This window comes from Hypanus sabinus, chromosome 3 (assembly GCF_030144855.1).
Source record: "Hypanus sabinus isolate sHypSab1 chromosome 3, sHypSab1.hap1, whole genome shotgun sequence".
Lineage (NCBI taxonomy): Eukaryota > Metazoa > Chordata > Chondrichthyes > Myliobatiformes > Dasyatidae > Hypanus > Hypanus sabinus.
The window spans coordinates 118,641,624-118,663,793 of NC_082708.1; the positions used below are offsets into that span (position 1 = coordinate 118,641,624).

The window sequence follows — 22,170 nt, forward strand, 5'->3', positions numbered from 1 at the left end:
CTCCCATTAACAAGGCATTTTTGCCCGCAGAACTACCACTCAGTAGACATTTTTTGCTTTTTGCACCATTCTTTGTAAGTTCTAGAGACCTTTGTGCCATGGCAGCATAGAGTGGTTAGTGAACTGCAATTATAGCTTGGGGCATTCTGGAGTTTGGATTTCAATTCTAGTACCGCCTAGGAGGACTTTGTATGTTCTCCCTGTGACTGAATGGGTTTCCTCTGGGTGCTCCAGTTCCCTCCCACAGTCCAAAGACGTATCGGTTAGTCAGTTAATTGGTCATTGTAAATTGTCCTGTGATTAGGCTGGGGTTAAATGGGTGATTTGCTGGGCAGTGTGATTGGAAGGGCCGGAAGGGTCTGTTCCATATGTATCTCTAAATAAAAAATAATAAATAAATAAACAAATATCATCCAGGAGATCAGCACTCTCTGAGATGATCAGACCACCGCCTGCCCCCCCCCCCCCCCCCCAATCATTCCATGATGAAAGTCACTTCACCGTTCTGATGTTTGATCTGAACAACAACTGAACCTCTTGGCCATATCTATATTGAGTTGCTGCCTCGTGATTGGCTGATTAGATGTTTGTATTAACAAGCAAATGTACCAAATGAAGTGGCCACAAAGTTATTTGTCACAGTCTGCCTAATTTGTATTTGAAGTTTCTTTGCATCCTCCTTGCAATTCACTGTTGGGGGATCAATCTCAGGTTATGAAATTATGGATAGCACAGTTCTGGACAAACTAAAATAAGAACCTGTCTTCAGGAAATAAGATGTGTAATATCTTATGGAATTAAAACAATTTAACATCCAACTGATACTTATTGGCTTTCTATCCCATTGCAACTACATTGGAAAAGACACCAGATGAATTCTTCTGTTATTAGCACATTGTGAAAGGTGCCACTAAAGGCACAGTTCAGGACAGATCTGTTTTGTCCCTTAACCCTCTGGTTCGTTGTATATCCTTGGAGCCATCCTTCAATGCTGATACGCAAGGTATTTATTTAGGGTGACTGCAGTTTGTACTTGGACTCCTCCACTGAATATTCTGCTAGTAGGGATGTGCTACCATTGTAAATATGTTACTCTGAAGATTTACCTGATTATATTCCAAATGTTTACTGTTAAGTAGGCGATTATAGCAATTGAAAGTGTAGTTAATAATTTTTAAAATTATATTTGTATTGAAGAAATATAAAACATGGTGTCAGAAGAGTGGGATTCTCTTGAGTTGTTCTGGACTCTTCTGAACGTTTGCTATGTGAATAAAGACGTTTTTATTTCTCAGTTAGTTTCCCTGTGGCTCGTTTTTATTCAGTGACAATATTGTGGTACTGTGGCGGCTCATTTCCTAGCGTATGCGAACCGACTCACAATTAGATAGCCTACGGGGGTTTGCGAGCACAGAGCTTTGGAGCCTCTTCGCCATGGGGGGCCGGTTGACAGAGGCTTAAAAGTGAGGCTGAAGTTTTCGAATAAAGTTTTTCCTTCGACTGCAGTTACCGACTCCGTGTCGTAATTTTAGCGCTGTTTGTAGCACACCGCTACAATTGGTGACCCCGACGGTCCAAACGATTTTTGGACCAGAAATGACCGACGCCGCCTCTGTTCATGCGGTTTCGTTGAAACTGCCGGGTTTCTGGACACAGCGCCCGGACCTATGGTTCCAGCAAGCCGAAGCCCAATTCCACGTTCGCCGGATCACCTCAGAAGACACCCGCTACTACTACGTGGTGGGCTCCCTCGACCAGGACACAGCTGCCCAGGTCGCGGAGTTCGTACAGTCGCCCCCGGCAGACGGCAAGTACACGGAATTCAAAGCCCTGCTCCTCAGGATTTTCGGACTCTCACGGCGCGAGCGGGCTGCCCGTTTACTGCACCTGGATGGCTTGGGCGACAGACCTCCATCGGCTTTAATGAACGAGATGTTGTCTCTGGCCGAGGGACACACAGGCCTCATGTTTGAGCAGGCATTCCTGGAGCAGCTGCCCGAGGACATACGCCTGCTGCTGTCCGACGCGGATTTCAGTGACCCCCGGAAGGTGGCAGCCCGGGCGGACTTGCTGTGGAACGCCAAAAAGGTGAGCGGGGCGTCCATCGCACAGATCTCCCAGCCACGCTCCCGGCAGCAAACCAGTCCAGGCCCGGCCGCAGAGCCCACTAACCCCCGGCCCAATGACCACTGGTGCTTCTACCACCAGCGGTGGGGCGCAGAAGCCCGCCGTTGCCGCCCGCCCTGCAAGTTCCCGGGAAACGCCAGGGCCAGCCGCCGCTGATGGCTACGGCGGCTGGCCATCGGGATAGCCTCCTGTATGTGTGGGATAGCAGGTCGGGACGCCGCTTTTTGGTCGATACTGGGGCTGAGGTCAGCGTTTTACCTCCGACAAGTTACGACACTCGCAGCAGGGCACCGGGTCCCCCCCTGAGGGCCGTGAATGGCAGCACAGTAAGGACCTATGGCACCCGTCAGGTGCAGCTACAGTTCGGCCCCAGCCAGTTCACGTGGGACTTCACACTGGCCGCCGTAGCCCAACCGCTTCTGGGTGCGGATTTTTTGCGAGCTCACAGCCTGCTGGTTGACCTGCCCAGGAAGAGACTGGTACACGCCGAGACCTTTCAGACGTTCTCCCTGGGCGCGGCCCAGTTGCCAGCCCCTCACCTCGGCTCCATCACGCTGTCCGACAACGACTTCACCAGGGTCCTGGCGGAGTTCCCATCGGTTCTGGCACCGCAGTTCACAGCAGCCATGCCCAGGCACGGCGTACAGCACCACATCCCGACACAGGGACCACCCCTCCATGCCCGTGCTCGGCGGCTTCCCCCGGACAAGCTCCGACTGGCGAAGGAGGAGTTCCAGAGAATGGAGGAATTGGGGATCATCCGGCGGTCCGACAGCCCCTGGGCTTCCCCCCTGCACATGGTGCCCAAAGCGACGGGGGGCTGGAGACCGTGCGGCGACTACCGCAGGCTGAACGAGGCTACCACACCGGACCGCTACCCTGTGCCGCACATTCAGGACTTTGCGGCAAACCTGCACGGCGCCCGGATCTTCTCCAAGGTCGACCTTGTCCGAGGGTACCATCAAATCCCGATGCATCCTGACGACGTCCCCAAGACGGCTCTCATCACCCCGTTTGGCCTCTTCGAGTTCCTCCGCATGCCGTTCGGCCTGAAGAATGCCGCACAGACGTTCCAGCGGTTAATGGACGCGGTGGGACGGGACCTGGACTTCGCGTTCATCTATTTGGATGACATCCTCATAGCCAGCGGCAGTCGTCAGGAGCATCTGTCCCACCTCCGTCAACTCTGCGCCCGACTGAGTGAGTACGGTCTTACAATTCACCCTGCCAAATGCCAGTTCGGACTTGATACCATTGACTTCCTGGGCCACAGGATTACTAAAGACGGGGCAACCCCTCTGCCCGCTAAGGTAGATGCGGTCCGCCACTTCCCCCGACCCACCACGGTCAAAGGCCTTCAGGAATTCGTAGGTATGGTCAATTTCTACCGCCGCTTCCTCCCTTCAGCTGCCCGGATCATGCGCCCCCTGTTCGCCCTGATGTCGGGTCCGAGCAAGGACATTACCTGGGACGAGGAGTCCGCCGCCGCTTTCGTTCAAACGAAGGAAGCTTTGGCTGACGCCGCAATGCTAGTACATCCCAGAATGGACACCCCTACCGCCCTCACAGTGGACGCATCAAACACGGCAGTTGGTGGGGTGCTGGAGCAGCTCATCGCAGGTCGCTGGCAACCCCTGGCGTTTTTCAGCAAACACCTGCGGCCACCCGAGCTCAAGTACAGTGCTTTTGACCGGGAACTGTTGGCGCTCTACCTGGCAATCCGGCATTTCAGGTACTTCCTAGAAGGTCGGCCCTTCACCGCGTTCACGGACCACAAACCGCTTACCTTTGCGTTTACGAAAGCATCCGACCCCTGGTCATCCCGCCAGCAACGCCACCTGTCCTACATCTCTGAATACACAACGGATGTCCGGCACGTCTCGGGTAAGGACAATGTCGTGGCGGATGCGCTCTCTCGCCCTACCGTTCATGCCCTTTCCCAAGGGGTAGACTTTGAGGCACTGGCAGAGGCACAGCAGGTAGATGAGGAGATTCCGAGTTACAGGACTGCAGTCTCTGGTTTGCAGCTCCAGGACTTCCCCGTGGGCCCAGGTGAGAGGACCCTACTCTGTGACGTCGCCACCAACCAGCCCCGTCCGGTCGTCCCCGCAGCCTGGCGGCGACGTGTTTTCGACTCTATTCATAACTTGGCGCATCCCTCCATCCGGACAACTGTCCGGATGGTTTCCAGCAGGTTCGTTTGGCACGGACTCCGCAAACAGGTCAGTGAATGGGCCAGGACGTGCATGCACTGCCAGACGGCCAAGGTTCAGCGGCACACCAAAGCCCCACCGCAGCAGTTCCATCCCGCCCACCGGCGTTTCGACCACATTCATGTGGATATCGTGGGCCCCCTGCCAGTGTCGCGTGGAGCGCGTTACCTCCTGACTATCGTGGACCGGTTCACAAGATGGCCAGAGGCGGTCCCGCTCACCGACACCACCTCCGAATCTTGCGCCCGAGCCCTGATCGCCACCTGGATATCCCGCTTTGGTGTACCAGCCCACATTACCTCCGACAGAGGCGCCCAGTTCACCTCCAGCCTGTGGTCAGCTATGGCCAGCCTTTTGGGGACTCAGCTGCACCACACCACTGCCTACCACCCACAGTCGAACGGGCTAGTGGAGCGTTTCCACCGTCACCTGAAGTCGGCCCTCATGGCCCGCCTGCGAGGAGCCAACTGGGCGGACGAGCTTCCCTGGGTCCTTCTCGGCATCCGCACAGCGCCCAAGGACGACCTGCACGCCTCGTCGGCCGAGTTGGTATACGGCGCGCCCCTGGCCGTCCCCGGGGAGTTCCTACCAGCCCCGAGGGGGCAAGAGGAAGAACCCGCTGCAGTCCTGGGCAGACTTCGCGAGAAGCTCGGTAACCTGGCCCCCATACCCACTTCACAGCATGGGCGGCACCCGACCTGCGTACCCAAAGACCTACGGAACTGTAAGTTTGTGTTTGTACGAAGGGGCGGGCATCGGCCACCGCTGCAGCGGCCATACGAGGGGCCGTTTACGGTGCTCCGGAACAACGGGTCCACGTTCGTGCTGGACGTTGGGGGGAAGGAGGAGGTTTTCACGGTGGACCGCCTCAAGCCGGCCCATGTGGACCTGGCGCAACCGGCCGAGTTTCCGGCGCCTCGGCGCAGAGGCCGACCTCCCAAGCAGGTTCTGGCCCAGGCTGTGGACATTGGGGGGTGTATCGCCGGTTCTGGGGGGGGGTTATGTGGCGGCTCATTTCCTAGCGTATGCGAACCGACTCACAATTAGATAGCCTACGGGGGTTTGCGAGCACAGAGCTTTGGAGCCTCTTCGCCATGGGGGGCCGGTTGACAGAGGCTTAAAAGTGAGGCTGAAGTTTTCGAATAAAGTTTTTCCTTCGACTGCAGTTACCGACTCCGTGTCGTAATTTTAGCGCTGTTTGTAGCACACCGCTACAGTACTCTCCTCGTGATCTCCGGACAGAAATCTATCCCTGCAAAGCCATCTTTTAAGGAGGATATAATTGAGCAGGGCAGTAAAAATTCCCTTCACTTAGGATCCTTTTCCCAATTGTTGCTGCAAAGTTTCTATGTGGATCTGCATCTATCTATCTTTCATCCTTAACTGTAGGATGAGCAGAGACAACAATAAAACATTCCAAGTATTTGATTACATCGTCGTCTTGGATACATTTGTGCTCTTGATTTCAACCAGTCTTTAAAATGCAACTTTGTCAGTCGTGACACTCTGCTTGTTGCCTCCTTCCTTGCTGACCTACTGTGATATTCATTTCCCACATTATCTGATATCTGAAACTATCAGATACGCCTGTCAGCCCTTAGTCTGTGGGTAGGGGGCACCAGTGAGGTGACTTTGTTTCAGGTTCACAGACGGAGTTCATACTCCATGCCATGATGGTAGATTGTCAGAATAACATCAGTCCCTTTGATCTATCTAATGCAGGGTTGAATTGGTGCAAGGACCTCACCCCAGTGGCATTCCCTCTTGGAGTGTCATTTTGCTTGCTGGACTGGCCCAACCACTGAAAGATGTCCAGCTCATTTATATTCACTCTCATTCAGACTGGGATTGCCTTAAGATCCCTTACATACCCCCACCACTCCCCTTACTCTTTTGGCTTTGTAATTAGAAAACTTTGAAATGTATTACATTTCCTCATCCAATTGATTGATTTATATTTTATTAGTATCTAGGGCCCGGATAATGATTGCTGTGGTGACTCACTAGTTAGCGGCTGCTAATCCAAAAAGCCCCGTTTCTATTTCACTTCATTTTCCTTTTTTGCTAACTTTCAATCCATGCCAGTACATTTTTTGTAACACCATGCATTTTAATTTTGCTCGGTAACTTTTTGTATGGGGTCTTTATCAAAGCCTTTCTTGAATTTCAAATGGACCATGTCCTCTGGTTTACCTTTTCTGCCGGTCACATTCTCAAAGAAACTGCTTGGCTTGTCAAACATGATGTCCTGTCCAGACATCTAAATTGACTTTTCCTATTCTGGATTGATGTTTTGCAAGTGTTAACTCATTTGTTATAACAGCCTCTGATGTTGACTAACTGATCATTGTTTTCTCTCTTGCTTTAAATAATAGGTTGTATTTGGCACTCCAAACTGTGTGAACTCTTCCATAATCCATAGAATTCTGGAAAATACTATCCATAGCATCCACTATTTCCATAGGCACCTCCTTTAGAACTTTGGGATTTACTGGTTTTTGGATTCATTAATTTCTCCAGCACAATTTTGTTCATAATGATAATTTCCTTTAGTTCCTCAGCTTTATTCTGTTTGTTGTTCCTTAACTTTTAGGAAGTTACTTGTGCCCTTTTCTGTGAAGTCAGAGCAATATACGTATCTCGTTACTCTGTCATTTCCCCATTTTTGGTGATGGATGTTGCTTCCTTATGACAGTGTTTCATGTAGCTTTACCCATGATGTACTGGGCTGAATCCACCACATTTTTTAGCATTTTTGGTGGTCTATCATTAGGACCTTTCATGGCTGAGACCTGTAGAATTTTGGATACTGGGGGAATTGGAGGATATTGAAATTGAGGGAAATGGTCGTGTGATACAATCCTTTGAGAACATAATCAGAATGGCAGAAACAACTTTATGAGCAGAATGGCCGCTGCTTCCATTTTTTGATGCTCTAAATTCTTATTTATTAATGTATATCACCTTGTGATGAGTTTCAGTAAATAAACAACTTGTACAAGAATAAAACTTAACAATTAGATGAATGACAATTACTGTGCTAGTGGAAAAATTAAAATGTTGCCAATTTTGTCATATAAACAATTATACCATATACAGTGGCATGCAACAGTTTGGGCACCCCTGGTCAAAATTTCTGTTACTGTGAATAGTTAAGTGAGTAGAAAATGAACTGATCTCCAAAAGTCATAAAGTTAAAGGTGAAACATTCTTTTTAACATTTTAAGCAAGATTAGTGTATTACAATTCTAGAGTGGAAAAAAAGGAAAGGAGCACCATGCAAAAGTTTGAGCACCCCAAGAGGTTTGAGCTCTCAGATAACTTTTACCAAGGTCTCAGACCTTAATTAGCTTGCTAGGGCTATGGCTTGTTCACAATCATCATCAGGAAAGGCCAGGTGATGCAAATTTCAAAGCTTTATAAATACCCTGACAACTCAAACCTTGTCCCAAAAATCAGCAGCCTTGGGCTCCTCTAAGCAGCTGCCTAGCACTCTGAAAATTAAAATGAATGATACCCACAAAGCAGGAAAAAATTATAAGGAGATAGCATCGCATTTTCTTTTTTCTTTTTAAATCTTTTTATTAATTTTAAACAAACATAAATGAAACATGAATACAGAGAGTTTGAAAGTACATAATAGGTTAAGTATACATTCATATAGATGGTAATCCATATATAATAGCCTCCCAAACTCATAGTAATTATGAAAAAAGGGAGTAAGTAAGAAGGAAAAAAATCCCCAAAAAAGAAGAAAAGAAAAAAAAACCTAACCATCATGGGCCATTGCTTTATGTCAATTATACACAATTCTGGAAGCAAACATCACACCGTCTGTAAAAAGCTGAAGATGAAAAGAGGATGGCTTCTACAACAGGATAATGATCCTAAATAAACCTCAAAATCCACAATGCACTACCTCAAGAGGCGCAAGCTGAAGGTTTTGCCATGGCCCTTACAGTCCCTTGACCTAAACATCATTGAGAGTCTGTGGATAGACCTCAAAAGAGCAGTGCATGCAAGACGGCCCAAGAATCTCACAGAACTAGAAGCCCTTTTCAAGGAAGAATGGGCAAAAATCCCCCAAACAAGAATTGAAAGACTCTTAGCCGGCTACAGAAAGTGTTTACAAGCTGTGATACTTGCCAAAGGGACTGTTACTAAGTACTGACCATGCAGGGTGCCCTAACTTTTACTTCAGGCTCTTTTCCTTTTTTGTTATTTTGAAACAGTAAAAGGTGGAAATAAAAAAAGTAATCTTGCTTAAAATATTAAAGAAATGTGTCATCTTTAACTTTATACCTTTTGGAAATCAGGTCATCTTCTACTCACTTATTTACAGTAACAGAAATTTTGACCAGAGGTGTCCAAACTTATGCATGCCACTGTATATGCCAATAATGTTGCCCGGCATGACACTATTTATACCCAATAAATATGTCCTAGTGACAATACATACAATTTTCCTTGGCTCATTAGTCTGCATTGGCTGTAAGTCCTTTGAGTCAGACCTACCAAATCAATGTGTAATCCTTCTGACTATAGAAGCAAACTGTGGTCACTTCATCTCTAGCAAACAGGCCTCCGAAGTTAAGTGACTTCTATAGTAACAACTATCAGTGTTCCAGTCGATGACACATCAGCCCTGGAAATTCAAACATGTATTCTCTCTCTTCAGTTCTATGTTTTTGCCTTTCTTGCTGAACACTTTCTTTTTGACCCACTTGCAGAACCTGAAAGGATCTTGGATTTCCTTCTCTGAAAGACAGTTGTCATTATTAGAAAAAGATGGGCTGATGGGACTAATCATGTAGGAGCCAAACCCGCAGCTCTATTTCTAACATACAAATTTACAGCACATTGCAGGCTCTTTGGCCCACAATGTTGTGCCGACCATGTAACCTACTCTAGAAACTGCCCAGAGTTTCCCTAGCAATAGCCCTCTATTGTTCTAAACTCCATGTACCTATCTAAGAGGCTCTTAAAAGACCCTATTGTATCCGCTTCCACCACCGTTGCCGGCAGTGCATTCCACACACTCACCACTCTGTGTGAAAGACCTACTCTTGATATCCCCTCGATACCTATTTCCAAGCTCCTTAAAACTCTGCCCCCTCATGTTAGCCATTTCAGCCCTGGGAAAAAGCCTCTGGCTATTCACACAATCAATGCCCCTCATCATCTTACACACCTCTATCAGGTCACCTCTCATCTTCCATCGCTCCAAGGAGAAAAGGCCGAGTACAGTCAACCTATTCTCATAAGGTATGCTCTCCAATCTAAGCAACATCCTTGTAAATCTCCTCTGCACTCTTTCTATAGTATCTGCGTCCTTCCTGTAGTGAGCTGACCAGAACTCCAAGTGGGGTCTGACCAAGGTCTTATATAGCTGTAACATTACCTCAGACTTTTGAACTCATTCGCACGGTTGATGATTACCAGCACAGCATACACCTTCTTAACAACACTATCAACCTGTGCAGCAGCTTTGAGTGTCCTATCAACATGGATCCCAAGATCACTGAGATCCTCCGCACTGCCAATAGTCTTACCATCTATATTATATTTCTGTCTTCAAATTGGATGTACCAGTATGATTCACTTCACACTTATCTGGGTTGAAGTGCATCTGTCACTTCTCAGCCCTGTTCTGCATCCTATGTCCCGCTCTAACCTCTGACAACCCTCCACCCTATCCACAACACTCCCAACCTTTGTATCATCAGCAAACTTACAAAAGTTTGTTAGGACTTTGAGGAGATTTGGTATGTTAAGAAAATCTCTTGCAAATCTTTATAGATGTGATGGGAAGCATTCTGACTGTTGGTATCACAAGATCACTAGAGGATGGCAGAAGGTTATAGACTCAGCCAGCTCCATCACAATCCTCCCCCTCATCAGCGATATTTTCAAGAGGCAATGCCTCCTAGGTGTGGCATTCATCAATAAGGATTCTTAAATTTGCACTGTACTGCTGCAAAGAAACAAATTTCAAGTCATACAAGACTGATGATAAACCTTCTTGTTCTGATTCTGCAGATGTTGATGTTGCAATTCTTTTGAGAGTGTAATTCTTTAACTAGAGGTCTTGTCCCAGAAACAGCTCGGAGTTCAGAAAGATTTGCTTCCACGCCACTTTTGTGGAATCTGCAAAATGTGCCAGAGGTGAATGATTGATGTGGCAGGTGGATAATTATGAGAGCTGGTACATTCCTGTTGCTCTTTCCACCGGGCTTTTGAATACATCTGGCAGAGTTTCAATGCTTTCAGCATCATCCCAATTGCACACTCTGTTTTGATTTGTCATGGGCTTTAGATTCCCATGGGTCAATGAGGATATTATATTTTGATGCAAGCAGACTTTGAGAGCATTCTTGAAGTACTTCCTCTGTATGCCAAAAAACATCTCTTGCTGTTTGTCTGGGGTCTGATGTTGAGTGTGAATGACACAGTGCAACCGTTAGGTTAGAACCTCGATGCTGGTGATTTCATTTTGGGAGTCAGCACTGATGCTGGTTTGCTTTTCCTACCATTGGATTTGACGGACTTAGTGGAGGTGATGTTAGTGCCGAGGGACAGTTTTGGAAAAATATGGTTGGCAAGGAAGGAGGTGGAATTACAGTGTAAATCCAGTCGTCTGGCTGTTCTCACCAAATGCTTGGTGTACGCTCTTGTCACAATTACCACCCTATTTTCAGATTCTAAATACTGTTTCATCTGGAGGAGACCATAGTTTGGAAAAGAAGTGAAATGGCGAGGTTTGCAATTACTGCAGTTGCAGAGAGTGGTAAATGATATTGGAGTGATTCACTGTTGCAATGAGAACATTGCCTTTGGAATCTTGAAAGGGGAGGTAAATGTCTGTAATGCTGGCAATGTGCTAGATTGGCAGAAGTAGCACATTATGATTCATTGCAGGTGGGAGCTGTGAGGATAAAGGGGATCTTTGTTTCTGGGAAGAATATGGCTAGATGTGCAAAAGTGCAATAGCACAACCAGGGTTGTTGTTGCAATTGTACACTAGCTGGTTCCGTTATCTATGAATCCCCAGGTTATCCTTGCACACGCATCCCTTGCTTTATTTTTCCAAAATCCATCTGTCCGAAAATCAGTGCACAGATGCAGAGCCAGCTCATCACTAAGGCAAGTGAAGCCAGTCTAGAAGCTCGATGGATATTGGGCGACAGCTGCTCCTGAACCTGGCAGTGTGGGCTTGAGACTCCCGCCTGATGGTATTAGCTAGAAGAGACCAGGCAGATGGCGCTGAACACCTGTTCATTTTCTGCTCTCAGTCTCGATGATTTTAATCTTGCTCAACGCTTTAATTGGCACGGAGTAATGGAGCTGAACATGGGTTCGTCTTCCGTTTAGCAGGCCTTATCACAGTGCCCACCCCCAGCAATGGTAGTATGGGCTGTACCTGGACTCTGGAGAGTCTAGTTTGCTGAATCCCCCAGGAGATAGCAAAAGCAGCAGTTTGTTCAAAAGTACATCCCTTAAAGGGAAATTACAGGCAGCGATGACAGTTCAGAAGTACATCAATTAGAGTATCTGGTAGGTTAGGGAGCAGTCTGCAAAACATCACCGTTAGTCGCCAGCATCATCTTGCAAATCTAGTAACATACACTAAGGTGTTAATAGTTTCCAGTTGATATTTAATGTGCCAGCAATTTTGGGGTTATGGAGTAAATTGGAACAACTTAATGGAGCAGGAACACACTGCACAGAGTACACCCAACGTCAGGATCACACCAAGGCTCAGGGATTTATGAGGCAGTGGCATAAACTGTTGTGTCATTGTACTGGCTTTTGCACTGCTTCAGTGTGAACAAATTTCCCTCTCAATTCTTTGTTCTCTTTGCTCTTTACTTTGTTCTTATCTGTTCTTGTCCATTTCAAAGTTCAAAGTATATTTATTATCAAAGTACATGTATGTCACCAGTAGGTTGTGGGAACAGTTCAGTAATAGGGCAAGTGAAGTTATCCACTTTGGTTCAAGAGCCTGATAGTTGAGGGGTAATAGCTGTTCCTGAACCTGGTGAGCATGATCTGGCTGATGGGGTTGTTTGGTGTTTCCATACCAGGCTGTAATGCAACCAGCCAATATACTTCCCACCACACATCTATAGAAGTTTGTCTAAGTTTTAGATGAAATGCAAAATCTTCCCAAATGTCTAAGAAAGTAGAGGCATTGCCTTGCTTTCTTTGTAATGGCACTTAAATGCAGATCCTCTGAAATGTTCAGCATTTGAGGTGAGATGGATACACCTTCTTCTCTTTTGCCTTCCCTGTTGCTTCCTCCTCTTCTCTGCTTCTGTCTCCAAATCCTTTCTCCACAATCAGGCTCTCTTCTTTGTTCCACTCCCCTTTCTCTTCCTACTTCAAATTAATAATTAATTTCCTACCGAAATTAATAAAAAAAATCACATATTGTAATATATTTCACACTTTATTTCCAGCTTCAAAACAAGATCACACTGAGGTTATTTTTTTCAAAGGGAAAATATTGCTTCTGATGTGCTGCTTAGAGTGAAAATGGCTGGATCCCAATGTTTTGATCTTGCAGTAACAAGATTAAATGCCTTCCATTGTGTTCAGACTTCCTGTGTGTAGCTTCAGATGTCTTCTGAGGCCAATTTTATTATTTCAACTTGTTGAGGGATTAAAAAAAAGCTTAGAGAGTGAACCAAAGCAAATTTGGTAGTTTATAGATTTTAGGTGATTAAGCACCATATATTTATTTAAGTGTTACCCTTGATCAGGATTGTGGCTGAATCTTTTGTTTCATGGGTGTGTGAATGATTTGGGTTACATGGCTTCTTTGCAATTTAAAAAAACATGAATGTACAAAGTATCTTGATTTTTGATTTCAATTTACAAAGAAATAGTGTTCCACAGGGAAATCAGAGTGATTCAGGCTCTTTGGCACATAATGTAATGTGTAATTCATTGCAAATGAATAAGCACATTTTTTAAGTTTCTTGATTGAAGATTAGAGGTGGCAAAAGCAAAACTATGAATATTTTTCAATGCTACCTCGAAGCTTTCAGTCTTATTTCATGGACACAGCTGCCAGTGGAATGATTATCAGTAACTAATATCAATGACTAATGACCATGGTTATCAATGACTAAGTAGGTATAAGCATACTGTTTGATTAGTTTCAAAACTAACCAACATGCGATGCAATAAAAGAAGTGTTAAAATAATGTTCATGAGTGTTGATACTTTGTAACTTCAACTTGGCTGCTGTTTATTTTAACAAAATGTTTGCATTGTAATTTTTATGGGTCTTGACTATCAGACTTTCTGTAGGGATAAGCCATCAAATAATAGCCATAGGAAGGTCTGCAATCCAATCTCTGCTCTCAAACCTGTGTTATTCTGGATTTCATTTCATAATGTTTACTTTTAATAGTTATTTACTTAGTGTATTTGTGCAGCAGAGGTTTTTTTTAAAGGGAATTTCTATACTGTGTTTTATAAATAAAAACAATTCTTAAATGTATTTGGGTTTTTATCTTTGCATTTCAGATCTTTCAACTGCACAGCAGAAGTTTGCTCAGTCTCTTGGAGAATTTTCCTTTGAGTTTATTGGCGATGCTGAGACAGATGATGAACGATGTATAGGTAAGTTGGCCTCTTTTCTTGTATGACTGCCATAGAAGAAAATGTATTTGGATTCTTGATTCTGAAAATGACATCCAGACTTTTGAAAAAAAAATCAGTGTCATGTCTCTGGAGAAACAGTTGTAATTCTAAAATAAATGCAATATTCATGAAAACTGCGGGCCTGAATTGTCTTTTAGCTCAAATGTCCTGTGGATTTTATGCTTTGATCAGAAAAAAATCCAACTTAGCTTCAAATAACATCTTCAGATATGTAAACTGATAACAACCTTTTTGCAGTATTGTCTCCTTCAAATTGTATGAGTTACAGTAACTCAGTTTCATTGTGACTGAAGCATATGTTTCTGTTGCTAAGCACTTGTATATGTATTTTAGTTATATCAGTTATACAGATACAAAATAAAGGGGCAGATCTGTTGTCCTCAAATCATTGGTTGTCTCTATCAGGGCCATGCCTTTTGTTCCAATGTGGCTCAGACACACTCATCTAATGCCAGCACTTGTTAGAATGCAGCATTGGAGGTGAATCAACAAAGGGGAAGCTAGTCCTCCAGCATTGTCAGCTATCACTGTTATTAAATGCCTATAAATGTCTCTGGTACTCATAGTTGTTCAGTAAACTAAAAAAATGTAATTTAAAAATTATTAAGATGTGCTCATTTCTAAGTTTTGTACTCATTCACTCCAGTTTTTTTGGACGATTTTAAGTAGACTTAAAAGAATTCTCCAGATTTACTCCCAACAGTCATTGGAATGGAGCCACTGCTCTTGGCGCGGGGCCAGTGAGCAGTTTTCCCAGCCTGACGACTGGGAAATCTGTGGGAGGTTGTGCTGAGTACACAGGTGCAGGGGAAGGCGGAGGGCATATGGCAGGATTGAAAATGTCACAGCTGGCTTCGGTTCACATCAGCATTGGAAACTTGGATTTCTGTAGAGATAAACTGTTTAGACCAGGCATTGGTCTTCCCGCAAGATTGTGGTGCATTCGGATGCAGTGGCCTCCCCACGGCAATCAAAGATGTTTTTGATTTTGTTTAAACATTCTTATGACTGCAAGACAATACTGGATATTAAGAACTGAACACTGCAGGTCCACCTCATAAACTGAGCTGCTTATTGGCAGAATAGCTGGAGCAACTGCATCGCTGCCTGCTATAGAACCATAGGATCTGGTGTGTAAAGGTGGTAGTCTGCAGTCGAACAGCGAGTGATTTATCTTGGATGTTTTTCTTGCAATTGCAAGACCCTGTTGGACTTTAGTAATGTAATCTACTACGTCTGATTCACTGATTTATTGGCGAGACCACCGGCAGTGGAGCTGCGTGGTCTTGGTTGTAGTGACAACTAGGCCTCATGTTGCAGACTTGCCTATTGCAGCTATCAAGGAGGGGAGAGCCCAGAGGCAGTGTGGCACGGCATTCATGCTGGTTTTGGTGCTGCCTTCCAGTGGAGTGTGTGTGAGAGAGAGAGTGTGTGTGTGTGTGACACATACACGCACACACAATATGTTAACTGCTATCTTATATGTGCTATACGTGTTTTGTGCTCTGCCTGACTGTTGGTACTGTTTTGCACCTTGTCCCCAGTGGAGGGCTGTTTCATTCAGCTGTATGCATGGGTATTCACATATAGTTGAATGACAATTAAACTTGAACTTGAACTTGGTGTCAGATAAGCATTCTAACCCAAAATATTATTGCAGTTGCTTTTCAAAATTTTTTCAGCAATAACTTAAAATACAAATTTCCTTAACTTTTAAGAATTTTTCTAACCCATCCACTAAAATCATATATCTCTTTATGTGCACAATACAAAGACCGTGAGACAGTCTGTTGCAGGGAATTAGGTTCACAGATTTGGTAAAGGGAACAGAAGACATGAACTAAAAGTAAGCTTTAACTATTTATTAACAAGACCAAGACAAAGATAAACACTAAAGCATTCACTTGGACATTCAAGTTACAGAGATACTAACTAGGTATGCATACAAGCTCTCTATCTGCAACACACTTCCTAATATTTTTGTGGCACCAGTCTTGTGAACCCCAGTCCCTGGTGAGCCCAGAGAGAGAGAGTTCCACATGGACTGTATTTATACACTAGTAGTACTTTGATGCTAGAAGCCAGTACCTTGGCATCAGCTTTCGACCGGCAGATAGTGTTAACCTTTCATACTACGATATACCCCTTGAAAGATGTGACATTGTGACACCCTGCCCACAGGCTAATATAATCCCTGTGGATGTCCCACTGTGCTACATATAAGATGTAAAAATACAATACCCAGTACTACAAGGCAGCAGTCACTCTCCACTGTAACATGATAGTCCACCAGCTTTCCTCTAGGGTGGAGTAGTTAATGAATTGGTCCCCCACTTTCTTAATCTTATTCATCAACTTTTGGATTGCTCAGCCTGGTGAGCAATGTTCCCTGACTTGTCAGGAATCTAGGGGCAGTTCTCTTTGGCCAATAACAGTGCGTAATTTCTGCAAGCTGATTGCGTATGAACACGCAAATATTCTAAAACCATTTGATGCTGCAACACAACTGTCCGAACATCACCATTTCAGCTGACTCCCAGGTTGACACATCCACTGTCTATTTGTACGCCTTGGCTGTTGGCCTCCATTGCGGACGCCATGAGTATCATTACTTGGGACAGCCTAAATGAGGGAAAGGCTGTTACCTAAAACCTCTATTATACGCCTCTTGCTTCACCAGCTATCGTGGGTGGGATGTTCATCCAGGCCACTAAGAAGATATATGTATGGTACAACATACCCGGATAGCAGCAGCCATACCTCCCTGTGGGGAAACATGGGTAGGCCCAGGAGCTACCTATCCAATAAGTACCATTCAATGCCCACCTTCTCAGCACCATTTGGCATAGACACAGTTGTTCCAGGTTATTGTTCCTGCTCACAATCTCTATATCCCACTGTGTGATTTGACCTGTGCTCATCATAGCACCTACACCAACATTCTTTCCCCTTGTTGGTTGGGGAATCACTCTCAGGGTTGGTATCCTATGGATTAGATAAATCATAAGCTGGGAAATACCAGCCCTTAAAGCACTTACTCCACTGGGGGTTACTAAGGCTCAGGTTCTTTAGGGACACTACCACATTATGGGATGAGGTTTGTTGGAGTGGACCGCCTCCTCCCCACTTCCCCCAAAATAGAATGCTGTAGCTGGAGAAGCTAGACTAGTTCCTGCAGTAGTCCTTTTCTTCTTCAAAGGGGATAGATATTAATGGTACCCTTTATCATTGTTTTGAGTCTTCATACATATCCAGTAATCTGAAACATCAGTGTGATTTGCATATTCACACGCCATCTGCAAGAACGTGTTATAGGAACTCACACAGTAGGTAATTGTCATTGCTGCTGCTGTCAAAGAGTCCACTGCTTCATCGTTCTGCACTGTAGCGAGATGCACATTCACCCCCTCCTAGTTAATCATTAGGTATTTAAATGTTTAGCAAAAATAACAAATTTTAATATTGCTTCCCCAAACCTTCCAAAATATAATTTCTAAATTCCCATTTTAACTGTCACAGTTTTAAATGCCAGTTTCGCTCTGTAATCTGGATGACTTGTATTCGCAATAGAGATGCACCGATTTCCATCACCTTAACCTGGATTCCACATGGCTGGTGTGGAATCTGGGTCTCTTCTAAAATCAATCTGTAGAAAGCAAGTAAAGTAACACAGAGTAAAAACACAGATAAGACAAAACAAAAATCCATGCTTGTAATTTTCTTCCTTCAGAACCTTCACAATTAACTACAAAACATAGAAAAAACAGTTAAATTTCCACAGTTTAAAAAAAAACTTCAATACTTTTCTAAAATAGAAAAGGAAAGAAAAGTTGGATAGTTGGGGGCCTCAACACACTAACACATTCACACAACAACTTAAAGGCACATGCCCTTAAAAGATAAGGGCTCCCACAAATTCACTTTGCAGAGTCAGTTGCAAATCATTTCAGTTGGTCACCTTTTCCACTGCATAGGTTTAATTCAAACTTCCAATATTGATTGAGCCAACACATGACTCTTACTTATACATACACATACTTGCTCTTACTTTAGTGAACTCGTATGTGGCCACACCTTATGCAACGTTTGAAACCTGCAAGCTATGCACTTCAAACAATTTCAGAAAATTACTTGCTCTTAAGGGTTAACCCATTTTCAAAATATTAAACACCTGTGCTGTTTTAACCAAGCAAACCACCATGGTTGTGGTTAATTTATGATCCTCATCATGATCATGGTATAGATCTGTGATTAAAGCCCACCAGTAAAAGGATTTAGTCCATTCTTCTATTGTGTTCCTCTCCTCCCAGGTCTTTAATTCCTGTTCAAGAAAGGAGGGGTACCTAATCTTAGCTGCTGCTGCCACTTGATCCAATTAAGATCCCTCAGGAAGTAGGAGCAAGTTACAGTATTTATCAATTGATGGGATAACAGGCACCCACCCTATTCTGACGCCCATCTCTCTGTTAGTTAAAGTTACTCTAGCAACCCCTTTCCCCCCGCATCCCATATCCTCAATAGTTACATGGCCAGAGGCTCCCCTGGCTTTTGTCTGTATCTACCCCACTCCCCATTCGACCAGTTCCTTAGCAGAAAACTCTGATCATTATCCACTCCACATCACTTTTTCTTATCCTGTCCTGGGGGATGTGGTTGGAGGGGTCACAGGCCAAAGCCCCCTCCCTGGGTATGAGACTGTATGGTCACTGGTCTAATTTGTACTGGCTCTGTTGCATGAGTGGAAGAGCGATCACTTTAAGGGGGGAATTACAGGACTCTCCTCTAACCTCTCTTCACCATCCTGACTATCGAGCCAAATATTCCCATTTCCCCCATAAGACGTAAGAGCAGAGTTAGGCCGATCGAGTCTGTTTCACCATTCAGTCATGGATGATCCTTTTTTTTCCTCCTTCTCAGACCTGTTCCCCAGACTTTTACCCATAACCTTTGATGCTGTGTCCAGTCAAGAACCTATCAAGCTCTGCCTTAAATACACCCAACAACCTGGCCTCCACAGCTGCGTGTGGTAACAAATTCCACAAATTCACGGCCCTTTAGCTAAAGAAATTTCTCAGTATCTCTGCTTTAAATGGACAACCCTGAGGCTGTGCACTCTTGTCCTAGACTTCCCTCATCATGGGTAACATCCTTTTTGCACATCTACTCTGTCAAGGCCTTTCAACATTTGAAAGGTTTCAATGAGATCCCCCTCATCCTTCTAAATTCCAGTGAGTACAGACCCAGAGCCATCAAACTTTCCTTGTATGATGATCCTTTCATTCCCGGAATCATCCTTGTGAATCTCCTCTGGACCCTCTCCAATTCTCAGTACATCTTTTCTTAGATGAGGAGCCCAAAACTTCCACAATACTCAAGGTGAGGCCTCACTAGTGCCTTATAAAGCTTCAGCATCACATCCCTGCTCTTGTATTCTAGACCTCTTGAAATGAATGCTAACTTTGTATTTGCCTTCCTCACCACCGAATCTACCTGCGAGTGTTCTATACAAGGACTCCCAGGTCCCTTTGCATCTCAGAATTTTAGATTTTCTCACAATTTAGAAATAGTCTGCACATTTCTTTCTACTACCAAAGTGTGTGCCCATGCATTTTCCAACATTGTATTTCATTTGTCACCTTCTTGCCCATTCTCCTAATCTAAATCTTTTTCCAGTCTACCTGTTTCATCAACACTACCTGCACCTCCATCAATCTTTGTACCATCTGCAAACTTGCCAACAAAGCCATCTGTTCCATTATCTAAGTCATTGAAATACAGCATTAAAAGAAGAGGGCCCAAAACCAACCCCTGCCGAAGACCACTAGTCACTGGCAGCCAACCAGAAAAGGATCCTTTTATTCCCACTTCCTGCCACCTACCAATCAGCCAATGTTCTAACCATGCCAGTAACTTTTCTATAATACATGTGCTCTTAATTTGGAAAGCAGCCTCATGCGTGGCATTTTGTCAAAAGCCTTCTGAAAATTCAAACAGCATCCACTCTATCCCCTTTATCTATCCTATTTGTAATCTCCTCAAAGAATTCCAAGAGGTTTGTCAGGCTGACTTTGTCCTATCTTGTCCTGTGTCACCATGTACTCCATGACCACATCCTTAACAATTGAGTCCAACATATTCACGCCACTGAGGTCAGGCTAACTGGTCTATAATTTCCTTTCTGCTGCGTTCCTCCTTTCTTAGAGTGGAGTGATATTTGCAATTTTCCAGTCCTGAGGCACCAGGCCAGAGTCCAATGTGTTTTGAAAGATCATAACTAATGACTCCACTATCTCTACCACTACCTCTTTCAGAACCCTCAGGTGCAATTATGTCATATCTGGTCAGGTGACTTATGTCATATAAACAATTATACCTTATATATGCTAATAATGTTGCCCGGCATGACACTATTTATACCCAATAAATATGTCCTAGTGACAATACATACAATTTTCCTTGGCTCATTAGTCTGCATTGGCTGTAAGTCCTTTGAGTCAGACCTACCAAATCAATGTGTAATCCTTCTGTCTATAGAAGCAAACTGTGGTCACTTCATCTCTAGCAAACAGCCCTCCTAAGTTAAGTGACTTCATTCCTGCAGTAACAACTATCAGTGTTCCAGTCAATGACACATTAGCCCTGGAAATTCACACGTGTATTCTCTCTCTTCAGTTCTATGTTTTCACCTTTCTTGCTGGACACTTTCTTTTTGACCCAATTGCAGAAACTGTAAGGGTCTTGGATTTCCTTCTCTGAAAGACAGTTGTCATTATCACAAAAAGATGGGTTGATGGGACTAATCACGTAGGAGCCAAACCAGCAGCTCTATTTCTAACATAGAAATTTACAACACTTTGCAGACCCTTCGGCCCACAATGTTGTGCTGACCATCTAACTTACTCTAGAAACTGCCTAGAATTTCCCTAGTGCATAGCCCTCTATTTTACTAAGCTCCATGTACCTATCTAAGAGGCTCTTAAAAGACCTTATTGTAACCACTTTTACCATCGCCGCCAACCATGCATTCCATGCACCCACTCCCCCCAGTACCTATTTCCAAGCACCCTAAAACTATGCCCCCTTGTGTTAGCCATTTCAGCCCTGGGGAAAAAGCATCTGGTTATCCACACGACCAATGCCCCTCATCAGCTTATATACCTCTATCAGGTCACCTCTAATCCTCCGTTACTCCAAGGAAAAAAGGCCAAATACACTCAACCTATTCTCAGAAGGTACACCCTCCAATCTAGGCAACATCCTTGTAAATCTCCTCTGCACTATAGTATCCACATCCTACCTGTAGTGAGGTGACCAGAACTGAACACAGTACTCCAAGTGGGGTTGGATCAAGCTCTTGTATAGCTGTAACATTACCTCATGGCTCTTGATCTCAGTCCCATGGTTGATAAAGGCCAACACACCACACGCCTTCTTAACAACACTGTCAACCTGCGCAGCAGTTTTGAGTGTCCTATTGATATGAACCCCACGATCTCTCAGATCCTCCACATTGCAAAGAGTCTTACCATTTATATTCTGTCTTCAAATTGGTTTTACCAAAATTAACCACTTCACACTTATCCGGGTTGAAGTCCATCTGCCACTTCTCAGCCCAGTTCTGCATCATATTGATGATCCTCTGTAACCTCTGACAACCCTTCTACCTATCCACAACACCCCCAATCTTTGTGTCATCAACAAACTTACTAACCCACCCTTCTACTTCTTCATCCAGGTCATTTATAAAAATCACAAAGAGGAGGGGTCCCAGAACAGATCCCGACAGAACACCACTGGTCACCGACCTCCATGTAGAATACGAACCACCTACAATCACCCTTTGCATTCTGTGGGCAAGCTAATTCTTGATTCACAAAACAAAGTCCCCTTGGATCCCATGCCTCCTTACTTTCTGAAGGAGCCTTACATGGGGAACCTTATCAAATGCTTTAACTGAAATCCATATACACTACATCCACTGCTCTACCTTCATCAATGCATTTTGTTACTTCCTTAAAGAATTCAGTCAGCCTTGTAAGGCACAGCCTGCCCTTGACAAAGTCATACTGACTATCCCTAATCAGATTATCTCTCCAAATGCTAATAAATCCTGCCTCTCAGGATCTTCTCCAACAACTTGCCCACCACTGAAGTCAGT

General features: G+C 44.5%; 1 protein-coding gene across 1 annotated transcript in view; it reads left to right on the plus strand.

Annotated features, from left to right (window-relative positions):
* Nucleotides 1-22,170, plus strand: part of arhgap10 (Rho GTPase activating protein 10) — a 229,334-nt gene that overhangs the window by 79,611 nt on the left and 127,553 nt on the right. The window contains exon 2 of the mRNA XM_059965015.1: nucleotides 13,875-13,970. Coding sequence (XP_059820998.1) covers nucleotides 13,875-13,970 — 96 coding nt within the window. The remainder of the gene's footprint in view (nucleotides 1-13,874; nucleotides 13,971-22,170) is intronic.